At 43.7% G+C, this 21,582-nt stretch overlaps 1 protein-coding gene across 1 annotated transcript in view; it reads right to left on the reverse strand.

Moving 5' to 3' along the window:
* Positions 1-21,582, reverse strand: part of GMPPB (GDP-mannose pyrophosphorylase B) — a 204,452-nt gene that overhangs the window by 131,882 nt on the left and 50,988 nt on the right. Inside the window, exon 3 of the mRNA XM_069206870.1 lies at positions 21,138-21,218. Coding sequence (XP_069062971.1) covers positions 21,138-21,218 — 81 coding nt within the window. The remainder of the gene's footprint in view (positions 1-21,137; positions 21,219-21,582) is intronic.

Raw genomic sequence — 21,582 nt, forward strand, 5'->3', positions numbered from 1 at the left:
CCAGCTAGTGGAGATGCCCACGCCAAGACCAAGACCCACTTTTGGTGGCAGCTCCAGTGGGACAATTACATACAAACAGGGAGGAGTGACCACTGTAGATAGGACCACGCCTAAGTTGTCCAGAGATGAAGTGGCCCCTCCTTGCAGAATCCACCATCTTGTTTTGGAGGGTACGGACCAATAAGGTTAGGAATGTGCCCCCCTCCCCAAAAGGAGTAGGCACGGGAAGGGTGTAACCACCCTCAGGGACAGTAGCCATTGGCTACTGCCCTCTGACCCGTGTAACGCCCCTAAATCTAGTATATAGGAGCTCTCCTGAACCTTACTCACCAGACTCCTGGCATCCTCAAGAAGACAGACGAAAGAAGGAGGACTGCTAATCCGATCCCAGATGTGAATACTCAAACGAAAACTGACTTGGCCCCAGCCCTACAGGCCTGTATGCAGCTTCAAGACTCCTGCCCCAAAAAGGCGACACATCTTGCAGGACCAGTGACCTCTACAAACCCCCAGAGAACTGCCTGCCCAGCAGACGACCAAGAACTCCAGAGGACAGCAGTCCTGTCCAGAGGAAATCTCCAAAGGACTACAGAACCGCCCCAGATCCGAGAGCCCTGCCAACTCTGCACCCGACGCCCATGGCCCAAGTCCAGGTGGCTCACCAGTCCAGAGAAGATCCCCACGGGATTCATACCTCGAGTCCATCCTTGGTTTACCCCTCCTGGCCAACACAATGACACCTGCAGCCTGAATCCGGAGGACCCCCCGGACTGCAATCTGAGCTGACGAAGATTCCCGATGCCCAAGGAGTCCCCCTGCCACCTGCAGCCCCCTGGCCTTGGGGAATCAGACTGATGGTCCAGCAATGTCCAGCTGGCACCTCTCCTGCCTGTGCAGCCTTTGGTTTCCCGAAACCGACCCCCTGGACCCAGCTGGTAGGATCTTTTGTGACCCCCGGGGTCACCTTATTCAAAAGCATTGGGCGCCTAGCTCTGATTGCACCTGGCCGCCCCTATGCCTCTGAGGGTGTGTGTTTGGTGTGATCCTGTGCCCCCCCCCCCGCACTGACCTAAACTCCCCAGGCCTGTGTCCTCAAACTGCAGGTACCTACCTGCAATCAGATTTCTACCAAGCACCCCCCAGTACTCATTGAATTCCACTACAAACCCAAGGCCAACTTGACCTCTGTACCCAGCCGGCCCAATGATGCTGGTGGTGCACTTTTGGGGTCAGCCTAAACTTTGATCTGTGGACATCCTAACCCCGAAGACTGGAATCGTAAGCTGTGTACTTTCCTGTTAACTGTGCTAACACTTTCCCCCCAGGTCTCTTTGACACCTTTGAAAAACTGCACTGTCACATTTTGAAATTGAAAACTGTTACTTACTTGTAAACTGCATTATCTGCAAAAACCAAACAAAGTATATTTGATACATATGTTTGATACCTACCTACAACTGTACTTACCTGCAATAAATATATTTTGGCTCTAGAAATAAAGTAACAAAATATATTTTTGCTACATAAAAACAATAAGTCTGGAGCTAGTCATTGAGTGTGTGCCTCATTTCTTGACTGTGTACAGAAAATGCTTTGCACTATCCTCTGATAAGCCTAACTGCTCGACCACAGTATCACAAAAGAGAGCATTAGTATTATGTACCATAGCCTCTGTTAAACCTCTGGACTCTGTGCACACTATACCTCATTTTGGTGTAGTATATGTATAGCCAGCTTTCTACATTGGTGGATCAGAGGTGAGATCTATGACGTTGCATTTCCTGGACTACTCAGGCAATATCTGATCACACAACTAAGTTCCAAAAATTGCCTTTAAATTCGCTTGATTTTTGAATTGACAATTTTTAAAAATAGTATAAGTCCTGCTAGGGCCTTAGCTAAGTCCTCTTTAGCATTTCTTAAAAAGTTTTAAAAAGTTATTATAGTTTGGGGTAAGTAAGTAGAAGTAGTTTTAGTTCCTAAAAGAGATTCCCAACATTGGTAACAAAATGAGCAGCTCAGATGAGATGGTGGTGGAACTCAATCACACCCCTTACCTCCATCTTGGGATGAGAGAACTAAGGAATCTCTGCAGCCCCAGAAAAATCAAAACTGGTTCCAATCCAACCAAACTTAAGATCTAGGAGCTCTTGGCAGAGTATGCTAAGAACACCTTACTGAGGAGGAAGACCTCCCCTCAGATGGGGAAGAAGTAAGATCAGGAGGATGAACTCCCCTCCTAACCCAACTAGGGAGGACAGGGTCCAACTGCCCCTGACTCCAAGGATAGTACTCACTGATCTCCACAGGGGAGTCCAGTTCCTCTGGGAACATTGAGGGCAGCCTCAATAAAGAGGACCTCCTTTTAGCAAGGATGGCCAAAAGATTAGTTTTGGAGAGAAATGCGCCTAGCACCCATTAATGGTGGCAGCAACATAACAACTAGGGACAGAGAGCACTCTGACACCCCCAAAATCCCCAAAGGGATTGTCCCCAAGTATGAGGAAGGTGATGGCATCACAAAGTGGTTCACAGCCTTTGAGAGGGCTTGTGGAACCAAAAGAAACCTCTCCTTTGGGAACTCTTCACTGATAAGTGTAGGGATAGACTCCTCACACTGACTAGTGCAGATGCTGAACCCTATGACCCCATGCAGGCTACCCTGATTGAGAGCTTTGGATTCACCACTGAGGAGTAGAGGATTAGGTTCAGGGGCCTCCCAAAATCCTGAGCCAGTCCTGGGTTGATTTTGTAGACTACTCAGTGAAAGCACCGGATGATTGGGTAACTGAAAATGAAGTGCATGACTATAATGGGCTCTATAACTTGTTTATGAAAGAACACCTTTAAGTAACTGCTTCAATGACAAGTTGCAGCAATATCTGGTAGCCTTTGGTTTCCTGGAACCGACCCCTGGACCCAGCCTGCAGCATCTTTTGTAACCCCCAGGGCCCCCTCACTGAAACGCATTGGGCACAAAGCTCTGTACCCGGCCACTCCAGTGCCGCTGTGGGTGTGTGTTTAGTGTGCTCTTGTGACCCCGCCACTGGTCCGGACCTAGCTCCCCCCATCCCACCAGGCCTGTGTCCTGAAACCGCAGATACTTACCTGCAATTAGATTTCTACCGAGCACCCCAGGCCTCAAAGGATTCCATACCAAACCCGACGCCAACTTTGACCTCTGCACCTAACCAGCTCTGTTTTTCTGGTGGTGCACTTTTGGATTCAGCCTAAACTTTGACCTGTGGACATCCTAACCACCAAGACTGGAATCATAAGTTATGTACTTACCTGTTAACTGTGCTAACACTTCCCTCCCCAGGACTCTATTGACTCCTGTGAAAAATTCCACTGTCAACTTTTGAAATTGAAAAGTGTTACTTACTTTTAAACTGCTTTATCTGCAAAAACAAACAAAGTACATCTGATACATATGCTTGATACTTACTTACAACTGTACTTACTTGCAACAAAGATTTTTTGGTTCTAGAAATAAAGTAACAAAATATATTTTTGCTATATAAAAACAATTGGTCTGGAGCTAGTCATTGAGTGTGTGACTCATTTCTGGACTGTGTGTGTACAACAAATGCTTTGCACTGCCCTCTGAAAAGCCTAACTGCCCGACCACGATACCACAAAAGAGCATTAGTATTGTTTACTTTAGCCTCTGTGGAAACCCTGGACTCTGCACACTAGACCTCATTTTGGTATAGTATATACAGAGCCAGCTTTCTATAAGTGACTGTGATGTCACCGATGGCTCCGACGATGCAACGCATCACAGTCACTTATAAAGGCACCACCCCAGCACACGTACATCAGTTCTTTTCCTTCTGTGCGGGTTAAAGCGCAGATCCAGAATACAGCAACCCTGTGACTTCTAGGAAGATGGGGTTCAAGCTGTGTGGCGCCTGCCAGCGCGCTATGTCAGTGACAGACCCCCACAGGTATGTCTCTGGTGCCCTGACCGAGACCATGACTTGAAGTTGGGTTCAGACTGTGGGCCATGGCCCCGAAAGCTTTGAGGGAGCAGTCCCTGAAGCTCATGGCGGCCCGGCAGTCGACGTCGGCATACGCAACCCCTCGGAGATCATGGTCCCAGTTGAGGAGGACGTCATGGGCATGCTCCTGGAGCCCCAAGTCCTCCTCATCCCATTCGAGGTCCTCCAAGGAACTTAGGGAAGAGGCGCAAAAAAAAAAAAAAAAAGTCAACGCGGTTTCGACTTCACATTGCCTGTCAGCAACGAGGCAAGACAAGAACGTCAACATTCCTGGCATGGTTCTGCAGAACCGTTGCTAGGGCCGACTCAGAACCTCCCCCGCTTTCCAGGAGCCAGAGTGACGCCTGCTCAAAGAGTTTTATGAGGCCATGCGTCTCGTATTTGAGCGGGCTGGTCCCCCCCCAGAGCGCCTTCGGGCTCCGTGTAGTCGGCAGAGCCCTATCAGGTTTCACGCTGGTGGCTTTGGCCTCAGCGCCAATGGGGTCTCTTGGATCCAATATCGGATTCAGAACGACGCCGGGTCCACATAGTTGACCTCCTCTGGCGTTGCTCCTGGCGTCGACGTTCCAAGCGCCCACCAGTGGCATGAGCCCCATTCTAATAACCGATGATCCGGAGCCGGAACGGTGTCACATGACAGCGCACACAGGTGCCAGATCATTGCCTGAGCATTTCTACGAACAGCCAGGCACTGATGAGGAATGGGAGGGGTCTCAGGACCCACTAGAGTCCCAATTAGAACCTTTGGAGTGGTATGTGGTGCCAGGAGAGGTTGGACACCTCTTCAGATACTGGCATGCTCTCACTACCTATTGTGGCTATGGAGGAGGGTCCATCTTATGCAATGGTGGTACGCTCGGCAGCTGAGGTCCTGGACCTTGAGCTTACCTCAGTGCAAGTCAAGACTAACATCTTGATGTAGGTGCTTCAGCCGGTGGCTTCGTCATCGGAACAGATGTTGCCCTTTAATGAGGCACTTACTGATGTCCTGCTGGAGACGTGGCCCAAACCCAGCACAGTGGTGCCTGTAAATAGGACAATTGGCCGCCGTCTTCACCTGGCTCTGGGTGACCCTAGCTACCTCACGAAACACCCCAACCCGGAGCGCTTGGTGGTCTAGGCCTCCACTTCCCATGGCACCTTCTCTTGTGCTCCCCCAGAGAGGGAATCCAAGAACTGGACCCGTTGGGGGAAGAAGATGCTTTCTTCCTCCAGCCTGGCATTGAGGTCGGTAAACACCTCATGCCTTTTGGGCCGTTTTCTCCATACTTTATGGAATAAAGTGGTGCAAGTGCTGCATCAGGTCCAGGAGGATGTGTGGGCCACTCTCTCACAGGAAGTTGAAGATGTGAGGGATGCAGCCAAGTTTGCCATCAGGTGTGGTCCAGATACGACAGACTCACTGAGCAGGGGATTTCCTCGACAGTGGCCCTTCAACGCCATGTCTGGCTACGTTCCTTTGGCTTTTCAGGGGATGTCTAGGAAAACCTTATGGACATGCCCTTCGATGGGCCCCATTTTTGACGAAAAGGCAGACTAGGCTCTGGCGCTCTTTAAGTACTCCCAGTCTACGACCAAGTCCTTGTACCTCTCGGCAACCCCTTGCCAACAGTCTGTCTTTTGCCCCTTTTGAGTCTTTGGAAACGGTGGGGTACCACATCATCCACAGACCAGCCACTGTCCTCTGCCAGGCCAGCATCTTAAGCAGAGACGCATTTGTAGTGCCTTCAGCCCCAGAGGGTCTGCCCAGATGTCGTCCACCACTCAGCCCCCCAACTCCACAACATCCAAGCTCTCCTAGTGTGATTCTGCAAGACCATGTACGTCCAGTTGGAGGGAGGATTCAATTTAATCTCTCTCACTGGCGGTCCATAACATCAGACAAATGGGTCTGGCAAATCATACAGAAAGGCTATTTCCTCCCTTTCCAGTCTTTCACTTCCCCAGTGCCTCCCTCGAAAGAATGGTTGATGGAGGATCACTTGGTTTTTCTCCGTGAGGAAGTTGCAGCTCTCTTGGACAAGGGAGCCACAGAAAAGGTCCTGATGTCACAAGCAGGCAGTGGTTGTTATTCCTGCTAATTTCTGATATCCCCAAAAAAAGGGCTGTCGCCCTATTCTGGATTTGTGGGCGTCAATCTCTTCCTCAAAAAGGAGAAATTCAAGATGCTCACTCTTGCTCAGGTTTTGTCTGTCCTAGACCAAGGAGACTGTATGGTAGCGTTGGACTTGCAGGATGCGTATTTCCATTTCCTGATCCTACCTGCCCACAGGCATTACCTGCGGTTCAAGGTGGGCCACGAGCACTTTCAGTTTACCGTGCTTCCCCTTCAGGCTCACCCGCGCCCCTCAGGTGTTCACCGAAGTGATGCCGATGGTCACACCTCATCTGCGCAGGTTAGGGATTTCAGTCTTTCCCTACCTCAATGACTGGCTGTTGAAGGCTTCTTCGCCCCAGGCTGTCATCACTCACATTCAGACTATGGCAAACCTCCTGCATTCGCTGGGGTTCACTACAAACATGCCTAAGTCACACCTGACTCCCTCTCAGACGCTCCCTTTCATTGGAGCTGTTCCGGACACGTGTAGTTTCTGGTCTTTCCTCACGAGCAGCGTGTCCAGGATATTCAGGTTATGATTCCACTGCTTCGGCCTCAATCCTGGATTTCAGTGAGACAGACTGAGGCTGCTGGGCCTCATGGCCTTCTGCATCCTCTTAGTCACAAATGCCAGATGGCATACGAGGGCTCTGCAGTGGGACCTGAAGTTCCAGTGGGCACAGCATCAGTGAAATCTCACTGACACCGATCTCAGAGGAAACTGCAAAAGATCTGCAGTGGGGGTTAGAGAACCACAACTGGGTCAGAAACTGACTCCTCTCAGATCCCCAACCAGACTATACAGTAGTGACAGATGCATCACTTCTGGGTTGGGGCGGCTCACTGGGAGATGTGGAGATCACAGGTCTCTGGCGGAGTCCGGACTCTATATTAACTTACTGAAGATCCAGGCGATCAGAATGGCATTGAAGACATTTCTTCCTGTTGTCAAACGGAAGATGGTGCAGATGTTCATGGACAACACCACCACAATGTGGTACTTGAACAAGCAGGGTGGTGTGGGGTCGTGGACCCTTTGTCAAGAGGCCTTGCACCTCTGGACATGGCTGGAACAGCAGGGTATAACCCAGATGGATCAAAACCTGTCAGGTTCTCTGAACACCAAGGCAGACTAACTCAGCCGTCGATGCCTAACAGATCACTAGTGCTGTCTCTATCTGTAGGTGACACAAGGACTCTTTCAGCAGCGGGGGAGACCCTTGATTAGATCTCTTCACCTCTGATGAGAACACGCAATGTCAACATGTAGGAAGCTGGCTCTGTAATCTCTCTGTATATCAAAATGAGATATAGTGTGCACAGAGTCCAGGGGTTCCCCAGAGGCTTGACAGGCAATAATAGATAATACTACTGCTCTACCTGTAGTAGTGTGATTGAGCAGTTAGGCTGATCAGAGGGTAGTGTTAAGCACTTGTTGTACACACACAAGCAATAGAAGAAACACACACTTAATGACTTAACTCCAGACCAATAGGTTTTTTTTATATAGAAAAATATGTTTTGTTAATTTATTTCTAGAACCACAAGATTCAGTTTGCAGGTAAGTACATAAAATGTAAGGTACTTAGTTATAATCAGAACTTTGAATGGAATCAACAATGTCTACAGTTTTCTTTAAAATGGCAAAAATCTATTTTAAAAGTGGACACCGTGCAATTTTCAACAGTTCCTGGGGGAAGAAAAGATTGTACAGTTTTACAGGTAAGTATTCAACTGATATCTGAGTTTTAGGTAGTCAGTCTTTGGGGGTTCAAGTTAACTCCGAACACCCACCACCAGCCACACGGGCCAGTCAGGTGCAGAGGTCACAGGAGAACCAAGTTAATGTGGGCTCCTATGGAGATCGGGGGTACTAGGAATCCAGTCGGCCTGCAAGTAAGTACCCTTGACTTGGAGGGCAGGCCAGGAGGTGGGGATCAGAAGAGCACTAGAGGGGCCACAAGTAAGCACCAAACACACACCCTCAGCAGCACAGGGGCGGCCGGGTGCAGGGTGCAAACAGGACATCGGGTTTCCAATGTAGGTCTATGGGGGAACCCCGGGGTCACTCAGGGGCTGTAGGTGAAGTCATGGGCAATATTTGGGAGGGGTGAGTGGGGTCTCAGGCACACCACCGGTGGGACAGGGAAGAGGGCCGTCTGCTGGTCGATGCTGCACCAGGGTCGATTCCTCCAAGACCTGGGGGCTACAGGTGCAGTGGTTCTTCAGGCGTCGGTTATCTTCGTCCGGAGCTCGCAGTATATTTAAACAAAATGCAATTCGGTGCATCACCATAGCAATCATGATAAAAATGAAATGTATCCCCCTGCTAGCCTTTGAGATTCTACAGCACTGGAAGAAAAATGACAAACGAGAGCATCAAAATCGTGAGTCCATAAAATGGACACAGTTTTGCCCTTGGTATCTAAAGGCCATCCTAGGTCAAGTGCCTTTAGAATATCTGCATTCTGGTGGTCAAATGCATTATGATAAAAATTAAACAATAGGATATTATGGAAACCTGAACATTCTATACAGAGAAGTCAGTTAATCCAATAAAACCATGATACTTTGCCTGGAAATGGAACCAATGCGGAAATTGACAGCCCTCGCATAGCCTACCAGATCTATACGAAATGATGAGAATATTATATGTGATGAAACTTTGATATGAAATGTGGACATACATGGCCCAATCTGAATTGTCCAGTTTGGTGCCAATACCAGCCACATTCCAAGAAATTAAACAAAACATATTAGTGGGGTCTTCAGGTTCAAAAGCCAAAATAACATTAGAGGAAGAAATTAGAGGAGATGGAGCAACCACTGAACTGTCTTGAGATCTTGCGTGGAGCAACAATTCTCAAAGATGCTATTGTCAAGTTAGTCATTCTTTTCCAGTGTTTTGAGGGAAGCAAACATGTTAAATGTCGAAATGTTATAAACAGTGGACAGATCACTCAAAGTCCACTAAACAGAAAAATACACTGTTGGCTGTGATGCAGGAGGACCACCCTGATCTTACTATTGCATAAAATTTCAATGAATACCATATTTCACCAGCAAAAGAAACATCATTAAATTTCACCACAATACGGTTAACTCAGTTTGCACCTTTTGCCAACCAAAGCATCACTTTAACCATATAATGTTTTTTTCATAAAGACAGTGGGTGGGGCCCACATGTCTAGCCAACCAATGAGTTTACCTATTTTTTCAATTCACAAATTAGTCAGTTAACGCTAGTCTTCACTTTGGTCACCTCATGCAGTGGGAACACCTTTAAGAATAACAACATAGGGAGTAGCCATGTTGGTAGCTGTAGTGTATCTCACATATGTTAATATGTTTGGTGCGTTATGGCAGAAGCAGATGCAATTACAAGACCACTTTTTGTATTGATGGTAGTAGGTGCAAAAGTACCATGTGCCATTTTTTCTACCTCCACTCCATGAAGAGGAGCAGTGGTTTCATCGAAAGGCGAGTTCATCTCAGCCACCTGCTGACCCAGTTGTGTGACATTTGATAAGCACTGAAAGCAAGCCACCTTTGAACTAAATCTTGACTCAATACAATTAGATAATGAGGACTCAATGGTCTTGAAATTAACAAAAACGGAGTCAAATATGCTCCTCACAGTACCCACAAAAGTAGTCAAATGATTGTCTAGCTGGTCAGCCAACAATGTTGCAGCAAGTTAAATTCCCCCCTGCTTATCATGCCAACTGGCACACAAGACGGGTACATATGGGAGCCAGCCATAATTAAAGTATTTGGTGGGAAGTTTAAATACAGCTAGTTGAGAACCACTCTTGCCATTACATAAAAACACTGCCTAAGCAAACCTTATTTAGGTGTCGGATGAAACTATACATTATGAATTTACTTCTGTGCAAGAATTTTGTAGAGGCAATATTTCTCACCATGGGAAGCAATTCTCACGTACGCAACACCTACGCAAGTGTACAACTTACTTCGGAAACTTTTCACAAGTGTAAAGCCTAAGTAACTGCATGAAGCACGGAAAATCAAAAAAGTAGCAGATCAGTGGTTCAGGATGCTGCTGCTATTCCTACGACAGAAAAATAAAAAGCAGTTTTCTTTTTCCAATGTAGAATTGTGGCATTCTTACACATACCCCAATGCTGCGCGCATCACACAATCCATTGGCTGCCCTATTTCACAACAGATCTTGAAGTCTAAATATGGCATAAGACAATTGTTTTTTGCTCAACAGAACAGAATATCATTTAAATCGGTTTCTCTGCCCTTAAAACATGTAAATTCAAAATAGGTAATAACATTGAGCTCTTAGAGATGACTATCAATTCCATGTAAGAGACCATCTGTCTTATCCATGAGGATTTTACAATACCTATCTCCTCTTGGTCCTATAGAAGACCATTAAAGTTTTAATAAAATCTATGATCTGATTTAGATTTAGGCGGAGGGGTTACTAAGTCACAACGGTGACCAATGGTGACGGATATCCCATCCTCCAGAATCTAAATCCCACTGTTTTCAATGGGATTTAGATTTTGGCAGACTGGATGTTCGTCACCGTTGTGATTGAGAAAACTCTACCAAAATCTAAATCACGCCCCTAGTCAGGAATATCCTGAGTTTCAAGGTCAGTTGCTCCATCAGACTCGGGGATGCCTCGAGACAATGAGATTTCTGAAGAAATGCTCAGTGATTACAATGACACTCTCTGGGGCAGTTCTTACAAAGGGGATATGATGTATACTTTAATCTGGTCTGTTAAAGTGCATTCTGCGCATAAAATATTAAAACATGCAGTTGCATTTGAGATATAAATCATCACAGACTTACTTTTTAGCTAGTTTGCCATCCAGCCCTTCATGTAAAAGCAAATACTGAAATAGTCCTACTGGGAGCAAAGTCATACCTAGCAAGTGGTTCAGGCATTTTATTCTTCTAATTGCAAGAATCTTAAGAGTTTGAATAATTACTTGGCAGGCCTTTAGCAGAACAATATTTTTTATAGACCAATAAAGGTTTGACTAAACTGAGCTCTGTTCGGTCTCCAAGGGCCAGATTAAATGTATACAAAACAACCAGAAAATGGATTGTTCATAGTACAGTTGTGCCATGTTCCAAAGGCATCAAAGTCTTCAAACAAGTCATCAACAGCCATGTTAAATAGGCTGATGCCAATACACAATTCTACTCTACCTCCTCAGTTGCACAGAAGGGTTTGCCCAGGTTACCCTAACTTCATAAATTAACACTGCCACAGTGAAGCAATAGTCCTTGTGATATAAGTAAAGTCCACAAGGCATATGAGTTCAAAGAATATTTATTAGCCAACGAGGGCAAACTAAACAATGACCAGCAGCTGATACCATCTGATGGTAACAGATGATGTTTCACAGCACCACTCAAAGCCCTAGGACCCTAAACTCTGAAAACATTCTAAATCCAGTGGCTTATTCCCTGCATGACACACCTTTTGCCATACCAATAACCCAAAATAAAGGAGATAAAACCAACAACTCTAGGGTACTTAGTAATGAATGATTCAACAACAGAAAAAAGGGTAACCTGAAGGCTTCCTAGGAAATTCCAGACAGGTGTGCTAGTGTTAGGGATGGAGGCTGCAGTTTCTTCCAGCATGAAGCCACTATGACATCAGCTGCCCATAACAATACCATAAAACCACCCACCCTGTCATCTCTGGTTTGATATTGTAGGGTAGGTGATCTGATTCTGTGTACATATCCTGAGTAACAGGATCTCTCAGGATAGCCTTAAGGGTCCCCAAGTAAGGGAAATATAGGGACAGTACCACCAGATATGTCTGAGAAGTTTATAGTGGGCTTCTCTGCCAGATATGCAGTGGACTGCCTGATGAAGGTATTTCCAAGCCTTGTGACTGTGTTCTGACAGTGGAACTCTGGTTTGTTCCTGCCATCTCTGTCGTTGTTTGGTATGGTCATTGGAAGTAGTATATATATATAACAGGTGTCTCCAACCTTTTGAATCATAATGTTCACTGGAAATCATTCTGAGCTACTAATCATTTTAATGTTGTGAATAATGACCACATCAGACAAAATTACATTAGTGGTCAACCTGTGCAAGCATCAGTGATCACCTCAGTACAGGGTTGCCAGGAGCAATGTAAAAAAGGCATGTCAATTTGAAATAGCTCTAAATGGGTAACGCATAACAGCTGAAGTACCCAATGCCTTTACTGTGTATAGTGAAATTGCGCTGTCTTGCAAATGTGAAAGCTTTGTTTGTACTCAAAAGATTTAATCACTCCAATTTGGAATAAATCAGAAATCGTGAAGCAATCACCATTATGCAAAGATGCCCACAACACCTAAACCACCAGGGAATATGGTTGGAACCGTTAAAGTATGTTAAAGTAGCCTGTATGAATCCACTTTTCAATGCCAACCGTATAGATGTGTTAATCACAGAATTAAATCTTGACAGTTGGCAGGGGGGTGGTAATAGGCCACATTCCTGTGCACAGTACATCTAGTAATAAATGTACTAAACGTCTTACTAATAAATTAAGACCCATTATCAGAAATTAATTCTTCCAACATTCCTTCTCTACAAAAACATCACCACAAATTCAACAAGAAAACCAGCTATTACGCTTCCAACCATCCTTAACTCAGACCAATACAAAAGCTTCTCTCGTAGGAAGGACATAAACAGAACCAGTAACGTCAATATCCAGTCTTCACCATGATTCTGCAGCATATACTCTTGGAATTCAGTAGTACACATGCTCACTGATTTGTCACTTATCACACAAAGTTCACACTCCTTCACTATCCATTCCATCAAAACTAGGCTACTAAGATAACTCTCGAAGTCTGCTTTTGTTATTGGATGTACACATTCGTCCCTCATGATTCAGAACAAAGAGCTTCCTACATGGATCAAATGGCGGAACCAATTTATCCGCTTTGAAGAAAAACCTACCGCTCGCCATTAACTACTTTTCACTTTAAAAATACAGCTAAACTACCCTTCAATGAAGTTCTTTTGCCTATCCTTTAGCCAGAGTTTCAATACCTAACTTCACCCCCACATCATTCTCCTCTGCTTTATTCCACAACTCTTAGGAAATAATAGATTTAGATTCCCTCCCCAATGCACAAATCAAGCATTCACATCTTCAAAAGTAAAGACGTACACATTCCTCATTCATCTTGCCTCCATTGCCCTCCTCCGCTTGAGGAATCCATGGCATACAAACCACATGCATGTTGACTCTACCAGGAACATATTCCAAGGAAAACTGGCATGACTGGAGTTTCGCCACTAAACGTACCATTTGTAATGATATGTGAGTTTTGACCACTGACTCCATGTTGCAATTAGCCTAGCAGCACACTGTCACATTAGTGACCACCAGCTTCATTTTGCCTATTGACTTTATTTTAGCATTAGCCACTGCCACGTTAAAAGCTGCAAGTAGTTTTCCACATTGTCCAATGTGCACATGTTTTTATTTTTCGTGTTCTTGCCCACCAAGGGCTTAGGCTGATAAGAATGTACTACGACAGCTGGGAGCGGTCTTGTTTTGAATTGGCATCTTGGGATTTTGGCCAATCCCGACGTGTTATTTTCAAAGCTAGCCTAAAGCAATCAGCATTTTTTGAATAAATAAAGTTCTGCAGAGAAAGGGAAGTTCTAAAATGTTCTTCTCTTGTTTGTTCAAAGTATAAGAGGCTGACACCAGATGGGCCAGGGACAGAGTGTTTTCAGATCTCAGGCATATCCAGGACGCTGGAGTGTGCCATACTTCCCCTGAGGATAATTGATGTCTCTTCTCGATCGATTCTTGGATCTGGCGATGTGATGCTGAATAGGAGGGAGATGAAGCAGTGATGCTCTTGCTTAATGGTGATGCATATTTTTAAATTCGTTATTTGCTTTGCATTATAAAATTGATACATACATTTGCTGTGTATATTGCAGTGGAGAATCGTTTGTATATGTTTTAATTTCATTGCTGTGCCCATTTTTAAACGTGTGCTTTCAGCATGCTAATCTCCTTTAAGGAATCCTTGCGTGGTGAAATAATAAATGTATTCTTTGGACTAAGAATTGCATTCCAGAGATTGCATGAGTGATTCAGCTCAGTGATTAGCGAAGCAAAACATTTTGCCATAGTCGGAATGTCTAAAGGGAGGTTGGAAGTTGAAAATGTACGATTTAAAAGTGAAAATATGTTTTATTTATTGAGTTAAAGGAAGCACTGCAAACCTTTTCTTAAAATGTATGTGAAATTAAAATGCCTTATGATTTCTTGGAATGTGTTTTCTTGTTTATCAGGACTTTCTAAATTTTGGGATGGGTGTTTGGATAAAACAGAATTAATAACTTTACTTCTGTTTAAAAAAAAGGTGCTTTTTGAATGGAATGATGACCCTTTTGTTCTTGACAGGATGGCTTGGATACTTTTGGGAGAGATGTAAACAGTTAGAATATGAAAATCAGAAATTAAAGGAACAAATTGACACAAAAGATACTGTAACTATGCTGTCTTTTCAGAATAAGTTATTACAAGATAAGGCTGATATCTACCAAGCCGTCACATAGAAAACTGATTTTTCACATTCCAAAAATGAGGTGGTTAAAAAAAGGTGAGTGCCAATGTGAGCTACATGAGCAGAACGTAGTTCGAGCACAGCCAGTATTAAGACGAAAAATATAGAGTAGCCCACAGTTTTTTGGCAGGAGTTGAAATGTATTCTTTAAAAGATTACACCCAGCAAGAAGTTAAGGATGTTAACGATATATTCACGGAGCTTTTGCAGAGTAAAATGTGGCCAGGACATAGAGAGATGTATCTGCTGGTAAAACAAAACATTTTGGAGTTTGCCACTCCTTGCACTAAGCAAGCGACACAGCGATTTATGGGATTGTTTGATTTTTGTAACAGCATGACCCCCCTCTTAGTAAAATATTAACCCTTTGGTACAAAGTGCCAAGAAAAAAACATGAGTTTGAATGGAGTGAAGTGCAGCAGTGTGCTTTTGATTTGGCAAAATAAATTATTCAACAGGCTTTAGACTTGTGGACAGTGCAGGAAGGAGACATTAAGCCTGATTACGACCTTGGCGCATGGGATACTCCATCACAAACATGACAGATATCCTGCCCACCGTTTGACAAGTTCCATAGGCTATAATGGAACTTGTAATACAGCGAACGGGATTTCCGCGACGTTTGTGATGGGATATCCCATCCACCAAGGTCATAATCAATCCCATTGTTTTTCATGTAACTATCCAGGGACAATATGTGGCAAAAGCAGAGAAGAACAGGAGTGTCCCTGGGATTCTGGACAAAAACATTATCTGAAGGGACTTTGAAAAGCTGGAGAGAGCATTTAACTGAAGCTCTCCAGATTCTGAATAACAGACCATTACAAAATGCTGAAACTGCCCTGATGGAAATGTTAACCCTGATACAACTACATGTGGCCACCAACACCTTGTGTACTGGGAATTAGAACATTCGAACGTTGGCAGCTCCATTGAAAACAATGGAGTGCTACGGGCTTTTACTGGCCGGTAAAAGCCCGCAGCGCCAACATTCCAATGTTCGCTTTGTTGATTTTAATCCCCTCGGGCTCCGTGAGCAATTTGTTTTTTTTAATAGAACATTCTGCCCTGAGTGGCAGAATGTTCTAATAGCCTTAGAACCCGCCGTAGTGGGCTCTACTGGCTATTAAAAGGCCCTTTCCCTTGTTAAATGCCCTCGCCTTTGGCTCGGGCATTTAACGCGGGAGCGGGCCTTTAATAGCCGGTAGAGCCCGCTACGGCGGGTTCTAAGGCTATAATAAAACCTGGAGCTTGAGCTCCTCACAGAGCCACACCAGAATCTGCAGGTTTTGACCTACATGCTTACAAAATTGCCCAACTTGTCATAAGTCCAATATATGGAGGATTGGTGAGGAAGGGGACTGCCCCAGCCCTTCTGACATTGCAAGGAAAGGGAGGTTTTGGTTCAACTGACAAAACCCCTGATGCTAAGGTGTGGGTGGAATCCCCAAATGGCCCTCCAGAACCTGCAGAAATTATAGCCAATGGCCCTAATAATGTTCTGCTGATCATAAAACAAGGAAAGGAAAAGAGGAGCACATTTCAGCTGACAAATGTTATTTGCAAGAAAGATCATACTTGTTTCTTTTACAGATCATATTACGACTTGCCTCTGATCATGAGTGTGCTGTGTGGTCTCCCTTTGGGCGTGTGCGGTCGGGGGAGACAGCACCCCCAACCTGAACCTGATTAATCAATTATGCTGTGCAACACTCCTGATGCTTTTGAAGGGCAATACCTATGGATCCATTTGGCACAAATGGTGCTTCACAGATCAAAGTTCTGCACAGGAATAATACAGAGTACCATGGATGTTCTATCAACATGTTTGATTACAATTCTAATGGAACAAAAAACATGGCTTGTTATCACCCGATGACGGCTGCCAGTCACATTAAGCATGTTTAGGTTGCCCGTTGGCGGACTATTTTCGTATAGGAAACTCACTTTTACTTACATTCCAGCAAACATTACAGGTGGACCGTGTACCTTTACATGATTAGGACTCATGATGTTTCCATCTTACTCTATACAAACTTGTTATCCTAGAGACACTATTCAATCAGTTATTATCCCAATCAGAATATATACATTTCAGTATTTTTATTGTAGGTGTGCCTGGTGTAACAGTTTATAATATCAATAAGTTAATCCCACTTCCACTGCTTTATAGTAGTGATTACTTTGGTCATTTCATTATGTTGTTGTGTACAATGCATACCTAATTTGCTTTTAATGTTTTTTTGTTATTTATTATTTTTATTTTTTAAGAAAAAAAAGTTGATTTTAGGATTATAGGTATGAGTCACTGGTCAAAAGGGTGGAATGTAATGATATGTGAGTTTTGCTCACTGACTCCATGTTGCACTTAGCCTAGCAGCACACTGTCACATTAGTGACCATCAGCTTCATTTTGCCTTTTGACTTTATTTTAGCATTAGCCTCTGCCATGTTAAAAGCTGCAAGTAGGTTTCCACATTGTTCACTGTGCACATGTTTTTATTTTGTGTGTTCTTTCCCACCAAGGGCTTAGGCTGATAAGAGTGTACTAAGATGACAGGGAAAATCTTGTTTTGAATTGGCACCTTGGGATTGTGGCCAAGTCCCGACCTTTTATTTTCAAAGCTGGCCTAAAGCAATCATCATTTTTTGAATACATAAACTTCTGCAGTGAGAAGGAGGTTTTAATATGTTTCTCCCTTGTTTGTTCAAAGTATAAGAGGCCAAGACCATATGGACCAGGGACAAAGTGTTTGCAGATCTCAGGCATATTCAGGACGTTGGAGTGTGTCATCCTTCCCGTGAGGATAATTGATCTCTCTCTCCTCAATCGACTCTGGGATCTGGAGATCTGATGCTGAATAGGAGGGAGATGAAGCAGTGATGCCTTTGCCTTGCATTTTTTTTAAATTCATTATTTGCTTTGCATTATAATATAGATACATATATTTGCTGTGTATATTGCAGTGGAGAATCATTTGTTCATGTTTTCATTTCATTGCTGTGTCCATTTTTAAACGTTTGCTTTCAGCATGCTAATCTCCTTTTAGGAACCTAGTGCAGTGAAATAATAAATGTCTTTTTTGGACTAAGAAGCACATTCCAGTGATTTTTGTCAGTGCATGAGTTTCAGCTCGGTCATTAGTGAAGCAAAACAACATTAAACTTCTTTCTCCACCTGGTGCCAAAACACCTACCAAGGGTTTATGATCAGTTCTCAACATAAAATGTGTCCCCAGAATATTATTTTCTTTAGGCGTAATGCTATTTTTAGAAATTTCCTGACCTAAGTACTCCACATAAGTACATTTAAATTTACACTTAGGTAACCTCAAAGTTCATTCTTTCTTCTCTAGCTCTCTCACCACAGCATGCAGGTTTGAAACATATTTGGCATAATTCCTACCAAATACCAGGATATCTTCTTGAAAAGCTACTGCACTGGTTACTTCCTCAAATGTCCACTTGATGATTTGCTGGAATACAGATGCAGTGCTAACCAAGCTGAACGGCTTTCTACAGAAATGTAGCATCACCCTGGAAACCAAAAAGGTTTTTTAAATACGGTGAATCTTTGTGCATCTCAACTTGATGATACACGTCAGTGAAATCTACAGTGGAAAACACTTCCTCCAGCATTAATACCATCTTGTGAAGAGTAGGTGATGTGTGCCTATCACTAACTCATTATTGAGTCTGCATAAATCAACAGTCTTAATTCCCTCGAACCTTTTAGCGAAATCACTGCACTGGAAACCCATAAAACGTCCAACTTGAGAGCTTTGAAAATGCCACATGAAACCGACACATACAAGGTAAGAAGTTGCCCAATAATTCAAGAAAATGCCATTTCAAAATGGTTTCTTTGTAGATCTCTGCATTTTGCTATATGCTGGGGTCCGGGGGTGAATGGAAACCCTGATTCATTGAGAGCAGATACCTATGGGTCAAGATAAGTAAATCAACCACTAAAGCAGAAGAGAGGCACGGAAGCAACTAATGTAGTAAATGTTGAGAACCAACTATGTACAATCTAGAGCCTACAATAAATATATCTGCAGTGTCCTCCGGTATCTACTGTATGGGAGTTATCAAGAAAGATACTTTCAGAGATGAGCTGCAAGCATCCTATCATCTTAAGTGGAATGAAAACATTTCAGGTGGCCTGGGGACAAAAACAACACTACACTTTGCATTCCATACAAAATGCCATTAGCACCAATACAAGTCATGGATGCGAAAAGATAAATGCAAAAGAAACATGCCTGATCATCTAAAAGAGGCAGCAGTTGTTTGAGAAGCTACTAAGAGGAGTAGAAGGAGTAGAGAAGAAAGTAAATGGGTGCGATGAATATGTCATTATGGAAAATCTTGGAGTAGTTGAAGGGTTAGATAATATGATGACAGAAAGTATGCATGGAAACCAGAATAGACAAGAAGGACAATAAGTTGGACCCAATTGAAAGCAATGTTCATGACTTCATCATCTTGCACAACTTGTCCTTGCTTATCCAAGGACAAGAGGAGTTAACTGGAAGCAAGGGGCATATGGTTGGTTTACAAAGTTTTTTGAAAGAGAAAACTAGAAGCTCAATGCGGCCCAGGAGGGGTACAAGGTTAGAGTAACTCAAAACTGTACTAAAAATTGTAATGGAAATAAAAAATATAAGTGGAGCAAAAAGAATATTGTTTTGGTCCAAATGCCTATATCTAAAGGAAGAATGGAAACACAGAAGAAATAGTTGGAAAAATAACAGCAAATTAAAGTGAAAATACCCCACAAAGCATAACAAATCACGACAGCATGTGCCCTGGAAAAGCCGGTCAGCAATATTTGAAAATCCCACATCCAAGAATAGTGTGGCAAACATAGATATAGTTTAGTATAAGCAGGACTAGAGCAACTTAACTAGAACACTTCATCCCATTAAATAATTTCCAAAGAGATAATTTTGCAATAAAAAAATTTGTTAAACTGCCAGGGTTGTGATACTCACTGATGACAACAAGCACCAACAAGGATTAAGTGAAAAATGGGTTCTATGCAGAAGTGCTCTAACTGACTTAAATCCAAGTCAGCTTAAAACATAAGCACCAAACACCATATAAACAACAAGCCAAAAAGTATTAAGGTCCACAGCAAAGAAAAAGCATTAGGCGCAAAGACATGGTGCTAAAGAGAGACGTTTTAGACGGATTGTAACAATGGAAACATTTCAAAGGTTAAGATGGACTTTCTCGTCAATGCTGAATAGCTGAATTTTACCCAATGCTAATGTGACGCCTGAATATTCAAATAGAGGCGATGTTGCAAGCTTGCTTTGCGATGTCAGTTTTCACAGTAGCATTTTGTAGGCACAGAAGTCCAAAATAGGCATGGTTTGCAAGGTCTGACCTGCAAGGTATCTGGACAGTTATTGCTTAAACATTACTGGGGAAGGAGAAGACAAAATGTTTACCTTTTTCTAGAATTAGGGCCTTATTATGAGTTTGGCAGCCGGACAAGCCATGGTGGTGGTGACCGGCAGGAACATTGTATTACGAGGTTCTAGCCAGGCTGCCCGGCGGGAACAGTGCTACGGTATTGGCCTCGACTCCCTTAAGGAAGCTGAGACCAATACCATAGCACCCCAACACCATTGGAATGCGCACTGTCTGCAAAGCCATGCCATGGGCTGTGCAGGGGCTCCTCCTGGGCCCCAGCACTGGCTTTTCACCAGCGGGGTAACCACCATGGAAAGGCTGGCAGAAAGTGGGGTTGTAATCAGCACGGTGGCACAGAGTTCAGCACGGCCGTTGCAGAGTACAAGTCTGGGTGCTGTCGACCCATCGTTAACCATGTCCCCAGCGGAGATGGTGGTCCCCTGGCGGGACTGTCCACCAGGGTTGTGATGTGGCAGTCAGACCGACACAGTTGCGGCGGTCCAACCATCAACACGAGGCTGGCATTTTGTTAGGAATTTTTGAATGCACTCACTTTCTACCAGGATTTGGAAAAACAATGCAAGAGATGAGACTGAAGAGGATGACACCATACCTATATTTAAGTAGCAACGCCATAAAAACATTGCAATGCAGGTTCAGACCCTTCTTCTTAAGACTGAATGTCCTACAAAGCAAAGGAATAGTCACACTGTCAACTACATTTCTCAACTGTACTTGCTCCTCATGCATTACTTCACTGCATTCTTCCAGGTTTACCTCTGCTTATCATACAAATCTAAACAATCACCACCTCTAATTCTAATCCTTTTACCTTGATTTGCAATTGAAGTTTCAAATAAGTAGAAATGTGTTTTCAATATTTAAACAAAGTAGTTTATGATGTGTCTGGAGAAATTATAGATGATGTTTATGAAGTTTAATAAACTAAACTAAAAGACTGGCCTGAAGAGAAAAAAAAAAAACACTCAGTAAAGGGAAACAAACTCTCACCCTTTGTTCCTGTTCCTTCATTTCCTTCTCCAACATCTCAGACATATAACTGACAGCCAGGATCACATGAGTCACACCAGCCTGTAGAAAGAAGAAAGACGCATGACTATTAGTGACGATCCCAGTTTCTCTCTGCACCACAACCAAACATTTACTAGCGCGGTACAGCAGTTACAATGGCATATTAAAAGGCATACTCAGAGTTTAGAAATAGGATTTTAGCATTTGCTTAAAGTGACCATTTAGATGAAGACTGCCAGAGTTCCCATCATGCTCTTAAGAGTCTTCTTAAAATGTTTCACCAACCCAATGGTCTGTAGGTGGTACGCCATGGAGAAATGCAGATCAAATCACTCCATCAGAAGAGAATATACCTGCCTGGAGAACAAATGTTGCTTCCAGGGACGGAGTGATTTTTCACTGTGTTTTTAGGAGCAAGTGATTT

The sequence above is a fragment of the Pleurodeles waltl genome, chromosome 9 (assembly GCF_031143425.1).
Source record: "Pleurodeles waltl isolate 20211129_DDA chromosome 9, aPleWal1.hap1.20221129, whole genome shotgun sequence".
Taxonomy (NCBI): domain Eukaryota; kingdom Metazoa; phylum Chordata; class Amphibia; order Caudata; family Salamandridae; genus Pleurodeles; species Pleurodeles waltl.